General features: G+C 44.4%; 1 protein-coding gene across 2 annotated transcripts in view; it reads left to right on the forward strand.

Moving 5' to 3' along the window:
* Positions 1-9,381, forward strand: part of oga (O-GlcNAcase) — an 85,602-nt gene extending 76,221 nt beyond the window's left edge. For both annotated transcript variants that reach the window (XM_068053180.1, XM_068053181.1), the window contains one exon: positions 6,248-9,381. In XM_068053180.1, the coding sequence (XP_067909281.1) occupies positions 6,248-6,384 (137 nt within the window). In that variant the 3' untranslated portion in view covers positions 6,385-9,381. The remainder of the gene's footprint in view (positions 1-6,247) is intronic.
* Positions 9,382-19,356: the final 9,975 nt, after the last annotated feature.

The raw sequence follows: 19,356 nt of genomic DNA on the forward strand, positions 1-19,356 counted from the left end.
CATTACTTGTCCCCTTCCCACTATTTTTCACTGTGGCCCTGTTTTATTCTGGCCCTTGATTTCTCTGCCTATCACTTTTCTTATTCCCCTTACTGTCTTTTGTTCTTGTCTTTGATCCCCCCTCCTCTGACTCCTTGCAAAAGTTCCCATCCCCCTGCCATTTTAGTTTAAACCCTCCCCAACCATTCTAGCAAATACTCCCCCTTGGACATCAGTCCCAGTCCTGCCCAGGTGTAACCTGTCCAGTTTGTACTGGTCCCACTTCCCCCAGAACCCAATGCCCCAGGAATCTAAAACCCTCCCCCTCACACCATCTCCAGCCACATATTCATCTGATATGTCCTGCTATTTCTACTCTGACTAGCACGTAACACTGGTAGTAATCCTGAGATCACTACCTTTGAGCTCCTACTTTTCAACTTACTTCCTAGCTCCCTATATTCTGCTTTTCGGGCCTCATCCTTTTTTTCACCTATATATTTTGTACCAATGTGTACCACAACCACTGGCTGTTTACCCTTCCCCTTCAGAATGTCCTTTAACCGCTCTGAGACATCCTTGACCCTAGCACCAGGGAGGCAGCATACCATCCTGGAGTCTCTTTTGCTGCCACAGAAACGCCTATTCGCCTTGCAATTGAATCCCCTATAACTATTGCATTCCCACACTTCTAACTCCTCCCCAGTGGTGCAACAAATTAGGCTGTTGCTGCTTTCCCCTGGTCACCCATTCCCCTCCTGCCTGTGGGGTCTGAGCTTGCAGTGTGACCACCTCTCTCTACATGCTATATCCACGATACACTCCACCTCGTGACTGCTCTACAGTGTCCCCAGCTGCCGCTCCAGCTCCGAAACCCAGGCTTCCAGGAGCTGCAGCTGGATACATTTCCTGCACACATGCTGGTCCCGGGCACTGGAAATGTTCCCAGCTTCCGACATGGAGCATAAGGAGCACACCACGGCTTTGAGCTCTCCTGCCATGACTTAACCCATTAAATTAAACCTTCTGGAAGATCTTAATGTCCAATAATATCAGTTACTCTAAGGCCCTTCGTCCCTGGTTTTCATTACTTCAGAACTCCCATTTAAAAAAAAAAATACTTACTATATTTGAAATAAACTTTAAACTTTTCTTACCTGAGATACTTACTCAGCTATTTAGCACCATTCGCTAACAGCAGTGACTCACCACTTTATTTAACTCTGGATCGGCTTGCTGAGCTTTTATCAGAGCAGACTTATTTAACATTTCCTTTGGATTATCCAAATCCCCAAAGACAGTTTCAGATATTCGACTATCTGACTGTGGTGCCAATTTTGCCTCTGACAATGGAACTTTTTTAACTAAAAGCAAAATACTGCGGATGCTGGAAATCTGAAATAAAAACAAGAAATGCTGGAATCACTCAGCAGGTCTGGCAGCATCTGTGGAAAGAGAAGCAGAGTTAACGTTTCGGGTCAGTGACCCTTCTTCGGAACTCGGAACTTTTTTAACCATTGCTTGGGTTACTACACATGAAGGAAAAAAATCCTGGAACCTCTTCCTGCAACTGTTCTGTCTCTTTAACTTCACTTGGTTTTTCCTTGACTATTGGAGAAGCTACTATCTTCGCTCTGGCCAAATCATTCCCCAGGAGTAGGTCAACTCCATCTACTGGCAAATTATGGACAAGTCCTACAGTTACCGTCCCAGACATTAGGTCAAGAGTTTGGGTGGTTCCTGTATCCTTAAGTATAACTGTAAAGTTTACCTGCCTCACTTGAGGGGTAAGGAGTTACTTTTCATTTTGACAAGAATTCCCTATAACTGTTATCTTATTCACAAACCCTGTACTCACAGTGGGTTTTTTTTATTTAGCCTTACAGCTGCCGTCAGAGCTACAGCCTGATCTGCTGTACTCTTGGTCAGAGCCCCTTTCTCTGCCCATTAAGTCCCATGGGTTTACCCCACAACTTACAGCATTCTGCACAAAGATGTCCCACCTTGTGACAATTGTAACACTCAGGCTTGCGACCTCACTTCTACCCTCAGTAGCTTCCTTTCTGGCCTGAAGAGATGATCTTGGGGCGTTCCCAGCTGTCCCTTGTCACCGGCTACTTGCCTTCCTTTCACCCTCCTACCTTCTATTCTTGGATTTGTGGGGGTGATGGACAAATGGTTTTGGCTTATAAAGAAGCTCGTAATCATCAGCAATTTCTGCTGCCTGTCTGGCCGTTGAAATCTTCTGGTCCTCGATATGGATTTTTACTAACAGGAGTGAGCTTTTAAATTCTTCCAGGAGAATTAGTTCCCTAAAGTTCTCCTATGTGGCCTCTACCTTTAGTGTCAGTATCCAACGATCAAAATTGATTTGCTTTACCCTCTCAAATTCTATATAAGTCTGCCCAGACAATCTCCGGAGGTTCAGAAATTTCTGCCGGTAAGCTTCAGGGACTAACTCATAAGTAGCGAGAGTAACCTTTTTTGGCATCTCATAATCTGCGGAAGCCTCCTGCAGAAAGCATGGCGTAAACTTCATGAGCTCTGCCCATCAACCTGCTTTGCAGAAACTGTGTCCAGCTTTCCTTTGGCCACTTCATCTCTCTGGCTATCGTTTGAAAAGAAATGAAAAATGCCTCTACAACCCTTTCCTCAAACTTAAGGAGGGCTTGCACAAATTTGAGCAACTCTCCACTGGGTCCTGGGCTGGAGTCAGATCTCCCCACCAAAACTTTCACTGGAGTCAAGATCGCCCCTTTGTCTTAGTTCCACCTTTTTAACTTCAAATTCCTTTCCTTCTCTTTGAATCTTTCTTTGAAATGCTCTTTTTCCCTTTTTTTCAAATTCAAGCTTCTTCGTTGTCAATTCTCTTTCAAGCTCACATTTTTTTCAATTCTATTGCTTTTTCCTGTTGAAGCTGAAATTTTTCCATTTCTTTTTCCTTGTCAAGTTCAAGCTGCTTCATCTGTAACTGAATTTTAGATAATTCAACTGCGCTACCCTCTGGTTTGCTTTCTTCTACCAATTTCAAGTGGTGTGCTATTACTTCAATTATGTCTGCTTTGTTAGCTCCTGGTTTTAACTCTTAACACCAACAGTTCTGCCAAGTCCTTTAGTCTACATCTTCCAGTCGCATCTTCCCCTCCCTTCCCCTGTCAGCATTCCGAAGGGATCGTTCCCTCCGCGACACCCTGGTCCACTCCTCCATTACCCCCACCACCTCGTCCCCGTCCCAGGGCACCTTCCCCTGCAATCGCAGGAGGTGTAATACCTGCCCATTTACCTCCTCTCTCCTCACTATCCCAGGCCCCAAACACTCCTTTCAGGTGAAGCAGCGATTTACTTGTACTTCTTTCAATGTAGTTTACTGTATTCGCTGCTCACAGTGTGGTCTCCTCTACATTGGGGAGACCAAGCGCAGACTGGGTGACCGCTTTGCGGAACACCTCCGCTCAGTCCGCAAGCAGGACCCTGAGCTTCCGGTTGCTTGCCATTTCAACACTCCCCTCTGCTCTCATGCTCACATCTCTGTCCTGGGATTGCTGCAGTGTTCCAGTGAACATCAACGCAAGCTCGAGGAACAGCATCTCATCTACCGATTAGGCACACTACAGCCTGCCGGACTGAACATTGAGTTCAATAATTTCAGAGCATGACAGCCCCCCATTTTACTTTCATTTTTAGTTATTTTTTCTTCCTTTTTTTTACATTCCTTTTTACATTTTTTACAATTTTTTTTGCATTTATTTCATTTCATCTTAGTTTGTTCAGTTTGCTTACCCACTGTTTTTTTCAGGTTGTTTTTCTTCAGGTTTGCACTTGCTGCTGTTCAATATTCAGTGTATTCACACCTAATCTGTACTAATGCTTTGTCTTTCAACACACCATCAACATATTGTTTGCCTTTGCTCCATGACCTTTTGGTCAGCTATGTGGCCTGGTCCAATCTGCACCTTCTCCTTTGTTATCTCTTGCCCCACCCCCACCTCACTTGTTTATAATCTGTGACTTTTCTAATATTTGTCAGTTCCGAAGAAGGGTCACTGACCCGAAACGTTAACTCTGCTTCTCTTTCCACAGATGCTGCCAGACCTGCTGAGTGATTCCAGCATTTCTTGTTTTTGTTTCAGATTTCCAGCATCCGCAGTATTTTGCTTTTATTCCTTTAGTCTAACCTTGGTTAAGTTTCTCATCACTCAGGGATACATCCTCTTTTCCCCAGAAAAGTCACAGCACCTGTTAAAGACATTCTGGTAAAATAAACTTTAGTCTACTACACAAGAACCTTTTTTTTTTTTCTTCCTTTTCCTCTTTTTTTTTCAATTATTATTACCCCACTTACAATTGCACGTCATCAGCAAAGAGCCCCCAGTTATATGTTACAACCGAGGCGGGAGGAGTGTACTGTTTGTTCTACTTCCACTTCTCTATAGGTCACAACATATATTCAAATTTGTTCCCACTTATCAATGCAGTTAATCAAAGACACTATTTTTATCCCAGAATAAAACACACCAACCAGCATTCTTTAATAAACAACAAAATTATCAGTTTATTATAAAACAAGTCTTAACCCCAGTAATGAAGCAAAGCATAAACACACAGATCAAAATTTAAAAGGTCCCCTTTTACCATAGCTGCTCACTCTCACTCTCGCACACATACACATACCGAAAGAACAGAGATTTACTCTTTAGAGCTCTGGTACAAAAAAATACGTCAGCCAAAAATATTTGCTAATTCTTGAAGAAAAAAAGAGTTGTGAAAAAATGTCAGATGTCCTTGATCTTCCTAGAACAGTTCTTGTCTAGTGACGTTGAAGATCAGTTTGGGCAGACTTTCCAGGAAAAATTGCAGCAACAGGGGTTTCTTAGACTTCGTAGCTTCTCAAGAGACGGAAAACTGGCAGGCTTTTTCATAGAGCTGGAACAGACTGAGCTGGGGTTTTGCTCCCTTGATAAGTTTTCTCCAACTGTCTTTTCAAACCATTGTCCATATCCCAACTGCCTGTCCAAAACAAAACCAAAAACAATGTCACAAGAATCAAGCCTCCTGACCCCTATAAATCTTGACCTGTCACTTTTTCGTAAACCTCTTTCCCCAAGTCACAAACAACCCCAGCTGGGTAATTATTTGAAAGCAGGTGCCTTCCAGTAACTGTTTACAATCCAGACCTCTGTGACCCTTGTTTAAAAAAAAAACATCCATGGACTCCTTTTCAGTTTTAAACCACAAATCCTCAAAATTTAACAAAAACATGGCTGTACTTGAAACAAGGATGAAGAAATTCACTAAACTGCATAATCAGACTTTTGTTAAGTCAGCCTCCTGTATTCATGTTCACTCTGTGCTCAACAGGAATCTAAGCAGAACTTTCAGCAAAGAATAATGCACTGAGGTGCACAAATATACAGTTTGGCTTTGCTAGTTTTTGTTTAGTAACTGAGGCACTGTTGTAGTTTTGTTTCCTGCTTTTAGGCCCCATTTCTATTTGATTTACATATTTCTAATAGAGAAGTTCTGTCGTTTTAATTGTGTAGCATTCATATAAACATTAATAAATACCAAGAATGGAAGCTGTGTATAGTGCTGGAGCATTTTTTTAACTTTAGTGTCTTCAGGTGAATTACTTTGCAGATTTAAACATCAGTGAGCCTAGCCAAGATCTTTTAAGACATTGCTTTTGATTCTATTCTGCAACACCCCAAACTTCTTGATCTTAAGTCGCAGTCTTCATCAGTGTTTGGCTCAAGGCCCATATTTCAGGAATGCTGGAATGTGCTCCTGCAACAAGTAATGTGCCTTGGTCTCGCAATCTCCATGATTCCATGAACAAATACTGACGTTCTGATACCTTCCCACACAAATGGACAGGGAATGGGGAAGAAGGCACATAAATCTACTGATGGTTTCTGTTTACTGTGGAGCAATAGAAAGGGGCCATCACTGAATCCCAGCTTCAATGCAACAACAGCGTGCATTTATATAGTGCCTTTAATGCAGTAAAACATCCTAAGGAGCAACTGTCAAACAAAATTTGACACTGAGGCACATGAGATATTAGGATGGGTGACCAAAAGGTTTGTCAAACAGGTAGGTTAGTCAGTCAAGTCACTGGAGTCTCCCAAGGACAGCACATAATGGGAGAGGTGGCCTGTAACAGATCCTGGGTATATTAAGAGTGCCCCAATTCTCTGCAGGTTATTTGCAGTGGGTGTCCATGAGTCGAACTCATACTTATTATTATTTCTTATTTCCATCCTTTTAGGATCCAGAGGAGCATTTTGTGAAGTAAAACCCAGTGACCGAAGAGGTCTGGAATTCTACAGAAAGCTGGGCTTCTTGGAGTTGGCCAAAATGGAGGGATTCCCAAAAGAGATGTTGGTGCTGGGAAGGAACTTGTAACGGGCGTCCTGTGCAACGTAGTGTAATTAAAGGATGTGTATAATTAAATGTATCTAAATTTAGCCTTAAGCTGAATAGCCTGTGTTTAATAATGTTTTATATTTTATCTTTTTTATTTGCAATACATAATAAGGTGAACTCGATCTAGATGGCACTTTGAGAGATGGGTGGAACTCCACTGATGCAGTAACAAAGCATTATCTTCCTCCTTTTCTGTTTTTACCCTTTTCTATCCTTCCATTCTTCCCATCTCACACAAGAAATTCTCTGCTGTTAGACTGGAAGCTGGCAAGATGGTGACTAGTTTCTCTCGCTTCTGATGCTAGTCCCTAGCTGATGGTGTGTGCTTGCTGTGCAGCCAATTAAACTACCCATTTCTCGTCATAACATGGCTGTTTCATAACTGACCATCCATAAAGGAATAATTGGAGTCTCTGGTTTGCAGTGACAATGAGCCCAGTTCAGTTTGATTGAGTAAGGTTTTGGGACTTCAACTGGTGTCTTGGAGTAAGCATTTTGCAATTTCTGTATTTTTCTGTGAAAACTAATGGCTTTTTGGGCTTTAAATTAATACCTCTCCACTGAGTAGTTAAATAGAATTCTTCCTGGATAAAGGAAGAAACTGTAACTGTTGGAAATCTGAGATCAGAGTAGCAGTGCTGGGACTACACATCAGGTTAGTCAACATCTGTAAAGAGGAAAGGCAGGATAATTTGGGTGTGTGCCCTTCACTAGAACCTGATTGAGCTGTTTATCCAAACTATTTAGTGTGGTTGGAGAGCTCCTTTTTGTATGAAGGCCTCCAGATGTCTGACTTGGAAGTGGCACTGCACTGGGTTTCACCAACAAATTAGATTTATATCACGCCATTAACGTAGTAAAACGTTGCAAGATAATTGATAGCCGTCCCGCATGACTCTATCTACGTATCTCTCCCAGCCAACTGATGGGAGGAATGTAACCTCCATTTGGTCACCAAGACCTGTGTGCTAGCGAGGTCACTTAATGGTCTGCTCTTACACCTGGTCAAGCAACCTTACCTTTGCGTTAGTTAGAACCACTTCCGGAAATATATTCCTCAACAGTCTGTGACAAAACCATTATTATAGTCTGCTACACTTCCTCTTTTCAGCCATTGGCACTCTTGTTCTCTATATGCACTAAATAGTCCGTCTTAAATTGTTACTTTTACTTATATGCTTGAGGCATTAAGTCATAGGCATCAATAATGGCATGTTTTACACATTGTCTAACGTCAGTTCATACCGCCCATCACATTGACACCAGGGGAAAACCTTGAGTACCTCCTTGAGAGAAGCTGGATAGGATAAGATCTGGAGTCTGCAGAATCCTGTTCTTTTATTCCGCAACTCAAAAGTTCTTGCATCTGACAATTGAGGTTAGGATTTTACCCTCCCCACCTTTGGGTGAATCGGGGGCGGGGGGGGGGGGGTTGCAGGGATGGGCACAAGCATTGACAACTGAGACAGCTACTTTATCCTTATTTATAGTTTGTAGTGTTTTCAATAGCTGGAAGTCGATGCATTTGCTTTTCTATCTGTATTATACTGATACCAGTATTCCTGCAACCAGTGTCGGTTGTAGCAATACGGTCTCTGGGGTAAGGTCAGAGATATGTGGGCTGTGCTGAGATTATCACTGCTCGCAGGGTGTCTCTGGGTCTCTACTTACACATGACCAGTAAGAGTGCACCAAGCTGTGACTAGTCATTTGGAAACTCTAATGAGCCATTTTCGTCTGAGGGGTGGAATGAAAACATTCAATACTGAAATTCTGAACTAGAACTAAATGTCTAGCAGATTGGATAAAGTCTGTTAGATTAATCTTTCTCTCCCAAACATCAACCTGCTGAGTATTCTAATACTGCTTTTGTTTTGCCCTATTGGCTAAAATGAGCACAGCATCTTGTTTAACATTTCCCTTACTTCAGAAGCAAAACTGAAGAATTTACTTAAGAGCCCAAAATCTGATTAGAATGCAATCAACATTTACCACCTCGTGCCTCAACTTAATTTCAATAGGGAGGAGGGTGGAGTAAAGAAGCATGTGTGGAGGGGACTGGGTGAGGTACATAACTGGAACCTGAATTAGTGCCCTTGAGCCTTCTCAAGGGCAATTGGGGATGGGTAATAAATGCTGGCCCTAGCCAGCGACGCCCACATCCCAGGAAAGAAAAGGAACCAGTGCTAAATAATGGTTTACAGCTGCCATTTGGATTTTGAGTTCTGAAGAATCTTGCTTTTCTGTATTTGGTAGTCTAGTTTTAGTGTTGAAGTGCTTTTTTTTATTCATTCATTTGTCCATCCATAATTGCGCTTGAGAAGGTGGTGGTGAGCCGTTGCTTTGAACCACTATAGTCTGTGTGCTGTAAGTACCCCCTCAGTGCGTTTAAATTCCAGGATTTTGACCCAGTGGCAATGATAGGGATGGTGTGTGACTTGGAGGGGAACTTGTGGGTAATGGTGTTCTTCTAGGCGGTGGAGGCCACAGGTTTGGGAGGTAATGCTTGATGCAGGTTTCAAAACTCATTTGTTGTTTTGTCACCAGGTAAACTGAAATATTTTTATACTGTGGGTACCCAGGGGTACAGTTAGATTCTACCCTCCCAAAATTGCAGTGTGACTGGTGTGAGTATTTTGAGCTGTATAATAATAGGATGGAATACTAGTGGCTACAGTTCTACAGAGCCACATTGGGGTGCTGTGTTGCCTATCATACTATTAACTGATTATTACTGTAATATAGCAACACCAAACATGGAAGGTGACAACACTTCCTTTGTTTCTATATCTTGGCAGGAATTTAGCTGCACTTCTCCTTTTATCTTCTGCAGCCCATTTTGAACAAGCACAGACATACTGCTAACTCTTAGCATCTGTTAACTGGTGCCCCCTCCCCAAAACTTCCGACACTCATCAGTGGAGAGAAAGCCCAGACGAGGACAGAACTGTGTACATATAAATCTTTTAAAAAGATCATCTTTTGTGTGTCTATTTTTTTCTTCTAAGACCTTTGAATGCAGGCTGGAAGGGCTTGTGTGCGCAAAGTTCGCTGTCCCAAAATTGGCATGCTAGTAGCTAAATATATGCTGCTGATTTTTTCTGAATCTTATCCTGATAAGTGGCTCCAACAGTTGTGCCAGTTTATTAATGTGGATAAACTAACCCAGTCCTTTGGGGGGGGGGGTCATGTTTGAAGAGAGGGACCCTGAATGAAAATGCTCAGAGGCATAAATTAAGTGAATATGAAGACTTGTCGTATGCTGAATCTATTCTAAGTTCCTTAGCCCAAGTTCCCCTGGTTAATTGCTTCTTTTGGGATATTATGTGAGTAAAGCTCAACTCCTTCACAGTTATTTTGGTTTGGCATCATTTATGGGAGTCGGGGAGATACAGCTGCCGAAGAATCTGGTGGTTGTCTTCTGTGTGAACTGAATTTGCCGCTGCAGGTGCCATTACTACGAATTTGGGCTGGCTTAGTTTCAATTGAGGAGCAAAGTATTTCCTCCATAATTGGATTAGTCACTGGACTGGCCATTGAAATGATTCCTGAGCATTACCTCAAATATTACCAGAGTAGACATTACTCTTGCCCTTTTATTGTGAATATTCCTCTGGTTGAAATGGGAATAATGTGACTTATGTGAATAATAAGTTGCAGAATAGTTGACGGACTATCAGATTGGGAGGCTTTCCCTGTCTGATGGGTGCCCTTCTTAAAGTAACTTGATATTTTTGAAGCTATGATGCAATTGATGGGGAAGAGAACCATAGAAAAGTTACGTAACAGAAAGAGGCCATTCTGTCCATTGTGTCTGTGCTGGCTGAAAAATCTGGTCGCCCAATCTAATCCCACCTTCCAGCAGCTGGTTACAGCACTTCAGGTGCAGGTCCATGTACCTTTTTAAATGAGGGTTTCTGCCTCCACCACCGATCTGGGCAGTGAATTCCAGATACCCACCACCCTCTGGATTTAGAAGTTTTTCCTCATGTCTCCTCTAATTCTTCTACCAATCACCTTAATTCTGTGCCCCTGGTAATTGACCTCTCTGCTAGGGGAAGCAGGTCCTACCTGTCTACTCTATCTAGACCCCTCATAATTTTGTACATCTCAATTAAGCACCCCTCAGCCTGCTCTGTTCTAAGGAAAACAGCCCTAGCCGATCCAGTCTTTCCTCATAGCTGCAACTTTCAAGCCCAGGCAACATTCTTGTAAATCTCCTCTGTACTCTCTCTCCAGAGCAAGTATGGTGTTCCTGTAATGTGGTGACCAGAACTGTATGCAATACTCCAGCTGTGGCCTAACCAGCGTTTTATACAGTTCCAGTATTACATCCCTGCTTTTGTATTCTATACCTCGACCAATAAAGGAAAGTGTCTTCACCACATTATCTGTCCTGCCACCTTCAGGGACTTGGTGGACATGCACTCCAAGGTCTCTCACTTCCTCTACCCCTCTCAATATCCTCCCATTTATTGTGTATTCCCTTGCTTTGTTTGCCCTTCCCAAATGCATTACCTCACACATGTCCAGATTGAATTCCATTTACCACTTTCTCCCCACTCAACCAAACCATTGATATTCTGGAGTCTACAGCTATCCTGTTCAATATCAACTACACGACCAATTTTTGTGTCATCTGCAAATTTCCCTATCATGCCACCCACATTTAAGTCCAAATCAATATATACTACAAACCTTAAATCCATGCTGACTGTCCCTGATTAATCCATGCTTTTCTAAGTGACCGTTATCCTATCAGAATTGATTCTAATAATCTGCCCACCACCGAGATCAGACTGACCGGCCTATAATTATTTGGCCTATACCTCGCACCCTTTTTAAACAATGGTACAATGTTTGCAGACCTCCAATCCTCTCGGACCTTGCCTGTATCTATTGAGGATTTGAAAATGATCCTCAGAGCATCTGCTATTTCCTCCCTGGCTTCCTTTAACAGCCTGGGATACAATCCAACTGCCCCTGGTGATTTATTCACTTTCAAGGATCTCAGACCCTCTAGTTCATCTTTTGTTTAGTTTAGAGATACAGCACTGAAACAGGCCCTTCGGCCCACCGTGTCTGTGCCGACCATCAACCAACAATTTATACTAATCCTACACGAATCCCATATTCCAATAACATCCCCACCGGTCCCTATATATTTCCCTACCACCTACCTGTACTAGGGGCAATTTATAATGGCCAATTAACCTACCAACCTGCAAGTCTTTGGCATGTGGGAGGAAACCGGAGCACCCGGAGGAAACCCACGCAGACACAGGGAGAACTTGCAAACTCCGCACAGGCAGTACCCAGAATCGAACCCGGGTCCCAGGCGCTGTGAGGCTGCAGTGCTAACCACTGTGCCGCCCATTATGCTTATTGTATCCAATATTTCACACTCCTCTTGAGCTACAATGTCTGCATCATCCCTCTCCTTTGTGAAGACTAGGACAAAGTATTCATTAAGAACCCTGCCCGCATCTTCTGCATCCGCGCACAAGTTACCTTGTACATCCTTGATGGGCCTAACTTTTCCTTAGTCATCCTCTTGCTCGTAATGTACTGATAAAACATAGAACTATAGAAAAATTATGGCACAGAAGGAGGCCATTCAGCCCATCGTGTCTGTGCCGGCTGGAAAAAAACTAATCTACTCCCACCTTTGAGCGCCTAGTCCATAGCCTTGCCGGTTACAGCACTTCAGCTGCATATCCCCAAGTACCATTCAAAGGAATTGAGGGTTTCTGCCTCCACCACTGTTCCTGGCAGTGAATTCCAGACTTTGGATTTTTCCTTGATTTTACCTGCCAATGTTTTTTCATGTCTTCTCTTTGCTTTCCTAATTTCCTTTTTTACTTCACCCCTGCACTTTCTATACTCCTAGGCTTTCTAAAGTATTGTGTTTTTGTGACTGTCAGAAGCTTTCTTTTTCTTGCCCTGTATGCGTCTAGATAAACACAGGGCTCTAGATTTGGCAGTGCCACCCTTTTTCTTTGTGGGGACATGTCTACACTGTACCTGTAGAATATTGATTTTGAATACCTCCCACTGGTTTGCCACTGATCCTTCAAATAGCTTTACCCAGTCCACTATTGCTAGATCACCTCTCAGCTTTGTAAAATTTGCCTTACCCCAATTTAGAACTTTTAATCCTATTCTATCTTTGTCCTTTTCCATAATAATGCTAAATCTAACTGTTATGGTCACTATCTCCAAAATAGCCACCCACTGCTACTTCATCCACTTGCCCAGCTTCATTTCCTAGGATGAAATCTAGAATTGTGCCCCCTCTCATTGGGCTTGTTACGTGCTGGCTAAAAAAGTTGTCTTGAATACAGTTCAAGAATTTTGTGCCCATCACACTATCTCAGTTGATAACAGCGTAGTTGAGGAATCCCCAACTATTATTGCCCTATTGTTTTTGCACTCATAAATTTGCCTACATATTTGCTCTTCTATCTCCCTCATTATTTGGGGGTCTATAGTACACTCCTAGTAGTATGGCTGCCCCTTTTTAAATTTCAGAGCTCAAACCATATGGCCTCATTTAATGATTAATTTAGCATCTCATCCCTCCTCACAGCTGCAATTGATTCTTTAACCAATAATGCAACACCCATTTTTTAAAAAATTCCCCCTCCTATCCTGCCTGAAAAACACTATACCCTGGAATGTTGAGCTGCCATTTTTGCCCCACTTTAAGCCAAGTTTCCGTTACAGCACTGATACTGTGTTGCCATGTGTCTATCTGTACCCTTAGCTCTTCGGCTTTATTTGCTATACTCTGTGCATTTAAATACCTTTTAACACTGCTAAATTCCTGTGCTGTACACCTTTTAACCTTTGCTTCTTCTGTCTTTTAGTCACTCGCTAAATTTCTGCCTCCTGTTCCCGGCTCTAAATTTGTCCTATCTGAAACTGCGTTTAGGTTCCCATTCCCTGCTAATCTAGTTAAAACTAACCCCAACTGCACTAGCAAACTTTCCTACAAGGTCCTGTTCAGGTGTAGACAGTCCAGCTTTTGCAGGTCCCACCTTTCCCAGAACTGGTGCCAATGCCCCAGAATCTGACGCCCTCCCTCCTACACCATCTCTCCAGCCATCTGGTATATTCTCCTATTTCTATACTCTTTTTTTTTATTCATTCATGGGATGTGGGCTTCACTGGCCAGGCCAGCATTTATTGCCCATCCCTAATTGCCCTTGAGAAGGTGGTGGTGAGCTGCCTTCTTGAACTGCTGCAATCCATGTGAGGTAGGTACACCCACAGTGCTGTTAGGAAGGGAGTTCCAGGATTTTGACCCAGTGAAGGAACGGCAATATAGTTCCAAGTCAGATGGTGTGTGACTTGGAGGGGAACTTGCAGGTGGTGATGTTCCCATGCATCTGCTGCTCTTGTCTTTCGAGGTGGTAGAGGTTGCGGGTGTGGAAGGTGCTGTCTAACGAGCCTTGGTGTGTTGCTGCAGTGCATCTTGGAGATGGTACACACTGCTGCTCCTGTGCAGGGAGTGAATGTTGTGGATGGTGTCGAGCCTCTTGAGTGTTGGAGCTGCACCCATCCAGGCAAGTGGAGAGTATTCCATCACACTCCTGACTTGTGCCTTGTAGCTGGTGGACAGGCTTTGGGGTGTCAGGAGGTGAGTTACTCACCGCAGGATTCCTGGCCTCTGACCTGCTCTTGTAGCCATGTTGTTTATATGGCTACTCCAGTTCAGTTTCTGGTCAATGGTAGCCCCTAGGATGTTGATAGTGGGGGATTCAGTGACGGTAATGCCGTTGAATGTCAAGAGGAGATGGTTAGATTCTCTCTTGCTGAAGATGGTATTGCCTGGCACTTGTGTGGTGCAAATGTTACTTGCCACTTATCAGCCCAAGCCTGGATATTGTCCAGGTCTTGCTGCATTTCTACACGGACTGCTTCAGTATTTGAGGAGTCGCGAATGGTGCTGAACATTGTGCAATCATCAGCGAACATCCCCACTTCTGACCTTATGATTGAAGGAAGGTCATCGATGAAGCAGCTGAAGATGGTTGGGCCTCGGACACTACCCTGAGGAACTCCTACAGTGATGTCCTGGAGCTCAGATGATTGACCTCCAACTAGCACAGCCATCTTCCTTTACGTTAGGTATGACTCCAACCAACAGAGTTTTCCCCTGAGTCCCATTGACCTCAGTTTTGCTCGGGCTCCTTGATGCCATACTTGGTCAATTGCTGCCGTGATGTCAAGGGCATTCACTCTCACCTCACCTCTTGAATTCAGGAGCTGAGTGGCCCTGGCGGAACCCAAACTGAGCAGGTTATTGCTAAGCAAGTGCCACTTGATGGCACTGTTGATGACACCTTCCATCGCTTTACTGATGATTGAGAGTAGACTGATGGGGCGGTAATTGGCTGGGTTGGACTTGTCCTGCTTTTTGTGTACAGGCATACCTGGGCAATTTTCCATATTGCCGGGTAGATACCAGTGTTGTAGCTACACTGGAACAGCTTTGCTAGGGATGTTGCGAGTTCTGGAGCACAGGTCTTCAGTACTATTGCCGGAATATTGTCAGGACCCATAGCCTTTGCAGTTTCCTGTGCCTTCAGTCGTTTCTTGATATCATGTGGAGTGGATCGAATTGGCTGAAGTCTGGCATCTGTAATGCTGGGGACTTCAGGAGGGGGCCGAGATGGATCATTAACTCAACACTTCTGGCGGAAGATTGTTGCAAATGCTTCAGTCTTATCTTTCGCACTGATGTGCTGGGCTCCCCCATCATTGAGGATGGGGATATTTGTGGAGCCACTTCCTCCAGTTAGTTCTTTAATTATCCACCACCATTCATGGCTGGATGTGGCAGGACTGCAGGGCTTAGATCTGATCCATTGGTTATGGGATCGCTTAGCTCTGTCTATCGTATGCTGCTTATGCAGTTTGGCATGCCCGTAGTCTTGGGTTGTCGCTTCACCAGGTTGACACCTCATTTTGAGGTATGCCTGGTGTTGCTCCTGGCATGCCCTCCTGCATTCTTCATTGAACCAGGGTTGGTCTCCTGGCTTGATAGTAATGGTAGAGTGTGGGATATGCCAGACCATGAGGTTACAGATTGTGGTTGAGTACAATTCTGCTGCTGCAGATGGCCCACAGCGTCTCATGGATGCCCAGTTTTGCATTGCTAGACCTGTTCGAAATCTATCCCATTTAGCACGGTGGTAGTGCCGCACAACATGATGGACAGTATCCTCAATGTGAAGGTGGGACTTGTCTCCACCAGGACTGTGCGGTGGTCACTCCTACCAATACAATCATGGACTGAAGCATCTGCGGCAGGCAGATTGGTGAGGACGAGGTCAAGTATGTTTTTCCCTCATGTTGGTTCCCCCCACTACCTGCCACAGACCCAGTCTAGCAGCCATGTCCTTTAGTGCTTGGTCAGTAATGGTGCTACCGAGCCACTCTTGGTGATGGACATTGAAGTCCCCCACCCAGAGTACATTCTGTGCCCTTGCCACCCTCATTGCTTCCTCCAAATGGTGTTCAACATGGCGGAGTACTGACCCATCAGCTGAGGGAGGGTCGTAGGTGGTGATCAGTGGGAGGTTACCCTGCCCATGTTTGAACTGATGCCATGAGACTTCATGGGGTCCGGTGTCGATGTTGAGGACTCCCAGGGCAACTCCCTCCCTACTGTGGGCCACTGTCCCGGCACCTCTGCTGGGTCTGTCCTGCCGGTGGGACAGGACATACCCAGGGATAGTGATTGCAGTAATAAAAACAAGAAATGCTGGAACCACTCAGCAGGTCTGGCAGCACCTGTGGAAAGAGAAGCAGAGTTAACGTTTCGGGTCAGTGACCCTTCATCGGAACACCGATTGTGATTGCAGTGTCTGGGACATTGTCTGTAAGGTATGATTCCGTGCTCTCCCATCTTTGGCAAAAGCCCCCAGATGTTAGTAAGGACTTTGCAGGGTCGACAGGGCTGGGTTTGCCGTTGTCGTTTCCGGTGCCTAGGTCGATGCCGAGTGGTCCGTCCGGTTTCATTCCTTTTTATTGACTTCGTAGCAGTTAGATACAACTGAGGGGCTTGCTAGGCCATTTCAGAAGGCATGTCAGAGTCAACCACATTTCTGTGGGTCTGGAGTCAGATGTAGGCCAGACCAGGTAAGGACAGCATTAGTGCCCTAAAGGGCATTAGTGAACCAGATGGGCTTTTACAACAATCGACTGCTTTCATGGCCATCATTAGACTAGCTTTTAATTCCAGATTTATTAATTAAATTCAAATTCCACCACCTGCTGTGATGGGATTCGAATCCATGTCTCCAGATCAACACCCTGGGTCTCTGGGTTACTAGTCCAGTGATAATACCATTCCGCCACCACTTCCCCTTATGTGGCCTTGGGCGTAAGCCAGAGATTACTACCATTGAGATCCTGCTTGCTATCTCTTTCCTAACTCCCTAAACCCAGCCTGCAGGACCTCATCCCTTTTTCTACCTGTCTCATTGGGACCAATGTGCACTATGATCTCTGGCTGTGCACCCTCGCCCTTCAGACTGCTCTGTAGCCACTCGGTGATATTCATGACCCTTGCACCAGGGAGGCAACATACCATTCTGCAACCACAGAAATGTCTTGTCTGTTTCCCCTAACTGTGGAATCCCCTACCACTATTGCTCTCCTGTCTTTTCTCCTCTCTCTGCACAGCTGAGTCACCGATGGTGGTAGGGTTGTGGAATCCCCAGATGGCAAAGGATGTGCGTTCGACAGGTGTGAGCAGCCCTGCCATGCATTGAATTATTTCTTTACTGCACTACAATTGCAAACCAGCTTCTTCCACTGCACCGAACTAAGAACCAACTGCTGGAGGGCTTAAAAAAAAGTGCCTTCTCCCTGCTCACCAAACACGTATCTCCACACGCTGCGTGCAATCTGTATGTTTTTTGCAGGCTCCACCTGACCACTCTATTTATACTTTTTGAACGTAAAACTGCAGCAACTAGATTGGATGGAAGGGATTGTCGACAGTGCTATCACGTTTGGGTTCCACTAAGGCCATTCAGCTCTTATCTGCATTACAACCTTGATCCAAACATGGACAAAAGAGCTGCTCTCAAAACGTCAGGAACAAAAAAAAGAGGGAATCACACTGCTGAGAGTGTACTATAGACCTTTGAACAGTCAGAGGAAGATAGAAGAGCAGGTAGGCAGGCAAATCTCTGAGAAGTGCAAGAACAATAGGGCAGCAATAGTAGGGGATTTTAATATTAACTGGGATAGTTTTAGTTTGAACGGAATTGAGGGAGCAGAATTCTTGCGGTGCTTTCAGGAGAACCTTTTTACCCAGTATGTAGCAAGTCCAACAAGAGTGGGCACAGTTTTAGACTTAGTTTAAGAAATGAAGATGGGCAGGTGGAAGAAGTGGCAGTGGGAGAGCATTTTGGTGGTAGTGATCATAATCAGTCAGTTTTAACATAATTATGGAAAAGGACAGAGATAGAACAGGAGTTAGTGTTCTCAATTGGGGCAAGGGCAATTTTACTAAACTGAGGAGTGGTTTAGCGAAAGTGGACTGGAAACGGCTACTTGAAGGTAAATCAGTGTCAGAGCAGTAGGAGGCATTCAAAGGGGAGATTCAAGGGGTCCAGAGTAAACATGTTCCCATAAAGAAAAAGGGTGCGTTGGCCAAATCTAGAGCCCCATGGATGTCAAGGAACTTACAGGGTAAGATAAGGCAGAAAAGGAAAGCAGACTGGAACGACAGAGGTGGAGGGGCGACATGATAGACATTTACAAAGTTATGAGCAGCATGGACAGAGTGGATAGTCAGAAGCTTTTTCCCAGGGTGGAAGAGTCAGTTACTAGGGGACAGAGGTTTAAGGTGAGAGGGGCAAAGTTTCAAGGGGATGTGCGAGGCAAGTTCTTTTCACAGAGGGTGGAGAGTGCCTGGAACTTGCTGCCGGGGGAGGTGGTGGAAGCAGGTACGATAGCGACGTTTAAGAGGCATCTTGACAAATACATGAATAGGATGGGAATAGAGGGATACGGTCCCCGGAAGTGCAGAAGGTTTTAGTTTAGGCAGGCATCAAGATCGGCGCAGGCTTGGAGGGCCAAATGGTCTGTTCCTGTGCTGTACTGTTCTTTGTTCTTTTTGTTCTTCGTTCTTATGTCCGACACCGAGAACTCAATACGACAGAAAGCTGAGAGGAGTATAGAAAGTGGAGGGGTGAAATCAAAAAGGAAATTAGGAAAGCAAAGAAAGGGCACGAAAGAATATTGGCAAGCAAAATCAAGGTGAACCCAAAGATGTTTTATCAATACATTAAGAGTAAGAGGATAACTAAGGAGATAGTAGGGCCCATAAAAGTAACCTGTGTGTAGGCATGGAAGATACTGGTATAGTTCTTAATGAATACTTTGCTTCTTTATTTATTTAGAGATACAGCACTAAAACAGGCCCTTCGAGTCTGTGCCGACCAAAAACCACCCATTTATACTAACCCTACAGTAATCCCATATTCCCTACCACCACTAGGGCCAATGCAAGTCTTTGGCTGTGGGAGAAAACCGGAGCACCCGGCGAAAACCCACACAGTCACAGGGATAACTTGCAAACTCCGCACAGGCAGTACCCAGAATTGAACCCAGGTCCCTGGAGCTGTGAGGCTGCTGTGCTAACCACTGCACCACTATGCCACCTGTGTTCACAAAAGATGGGAATGATGCAGATATTGTAGTTAGGGAGGAAGAGTGTGAAGTATTGGATGTGATAAACAGAGGGTGAGAGGAAGTATTAATGGGATTAGCATCCTTGAAAGTTGATAAATTACCAGGGCCAGATGAAATGTATCCTACGTTGTTAAAAGAAGCAAGAGGGGAAGTAGCAGAGGGTCTGACCATCATTTTCCAGTCCTCATTAGATACAGGTGTGGTGCCGGAGGATTGGAGAACTGCTAACATTGG

The sequence above is a fragment of the Heterodontus francisci genome, chromosome 20 (genome assembly GCF_036365525.1).
Source record: "Heterodontus francisci isolate sHetFra1 chromosome 20, sHetFra1.hap1, whole genome shotgun sequence".
Classification (NCBI taxonomy): Eukaryota; Metazoa; Chordata; class Chondrichthyes; order Heterodontiformes; family Heterodontidae; genus Heterodontus; species Heterodontus francisci.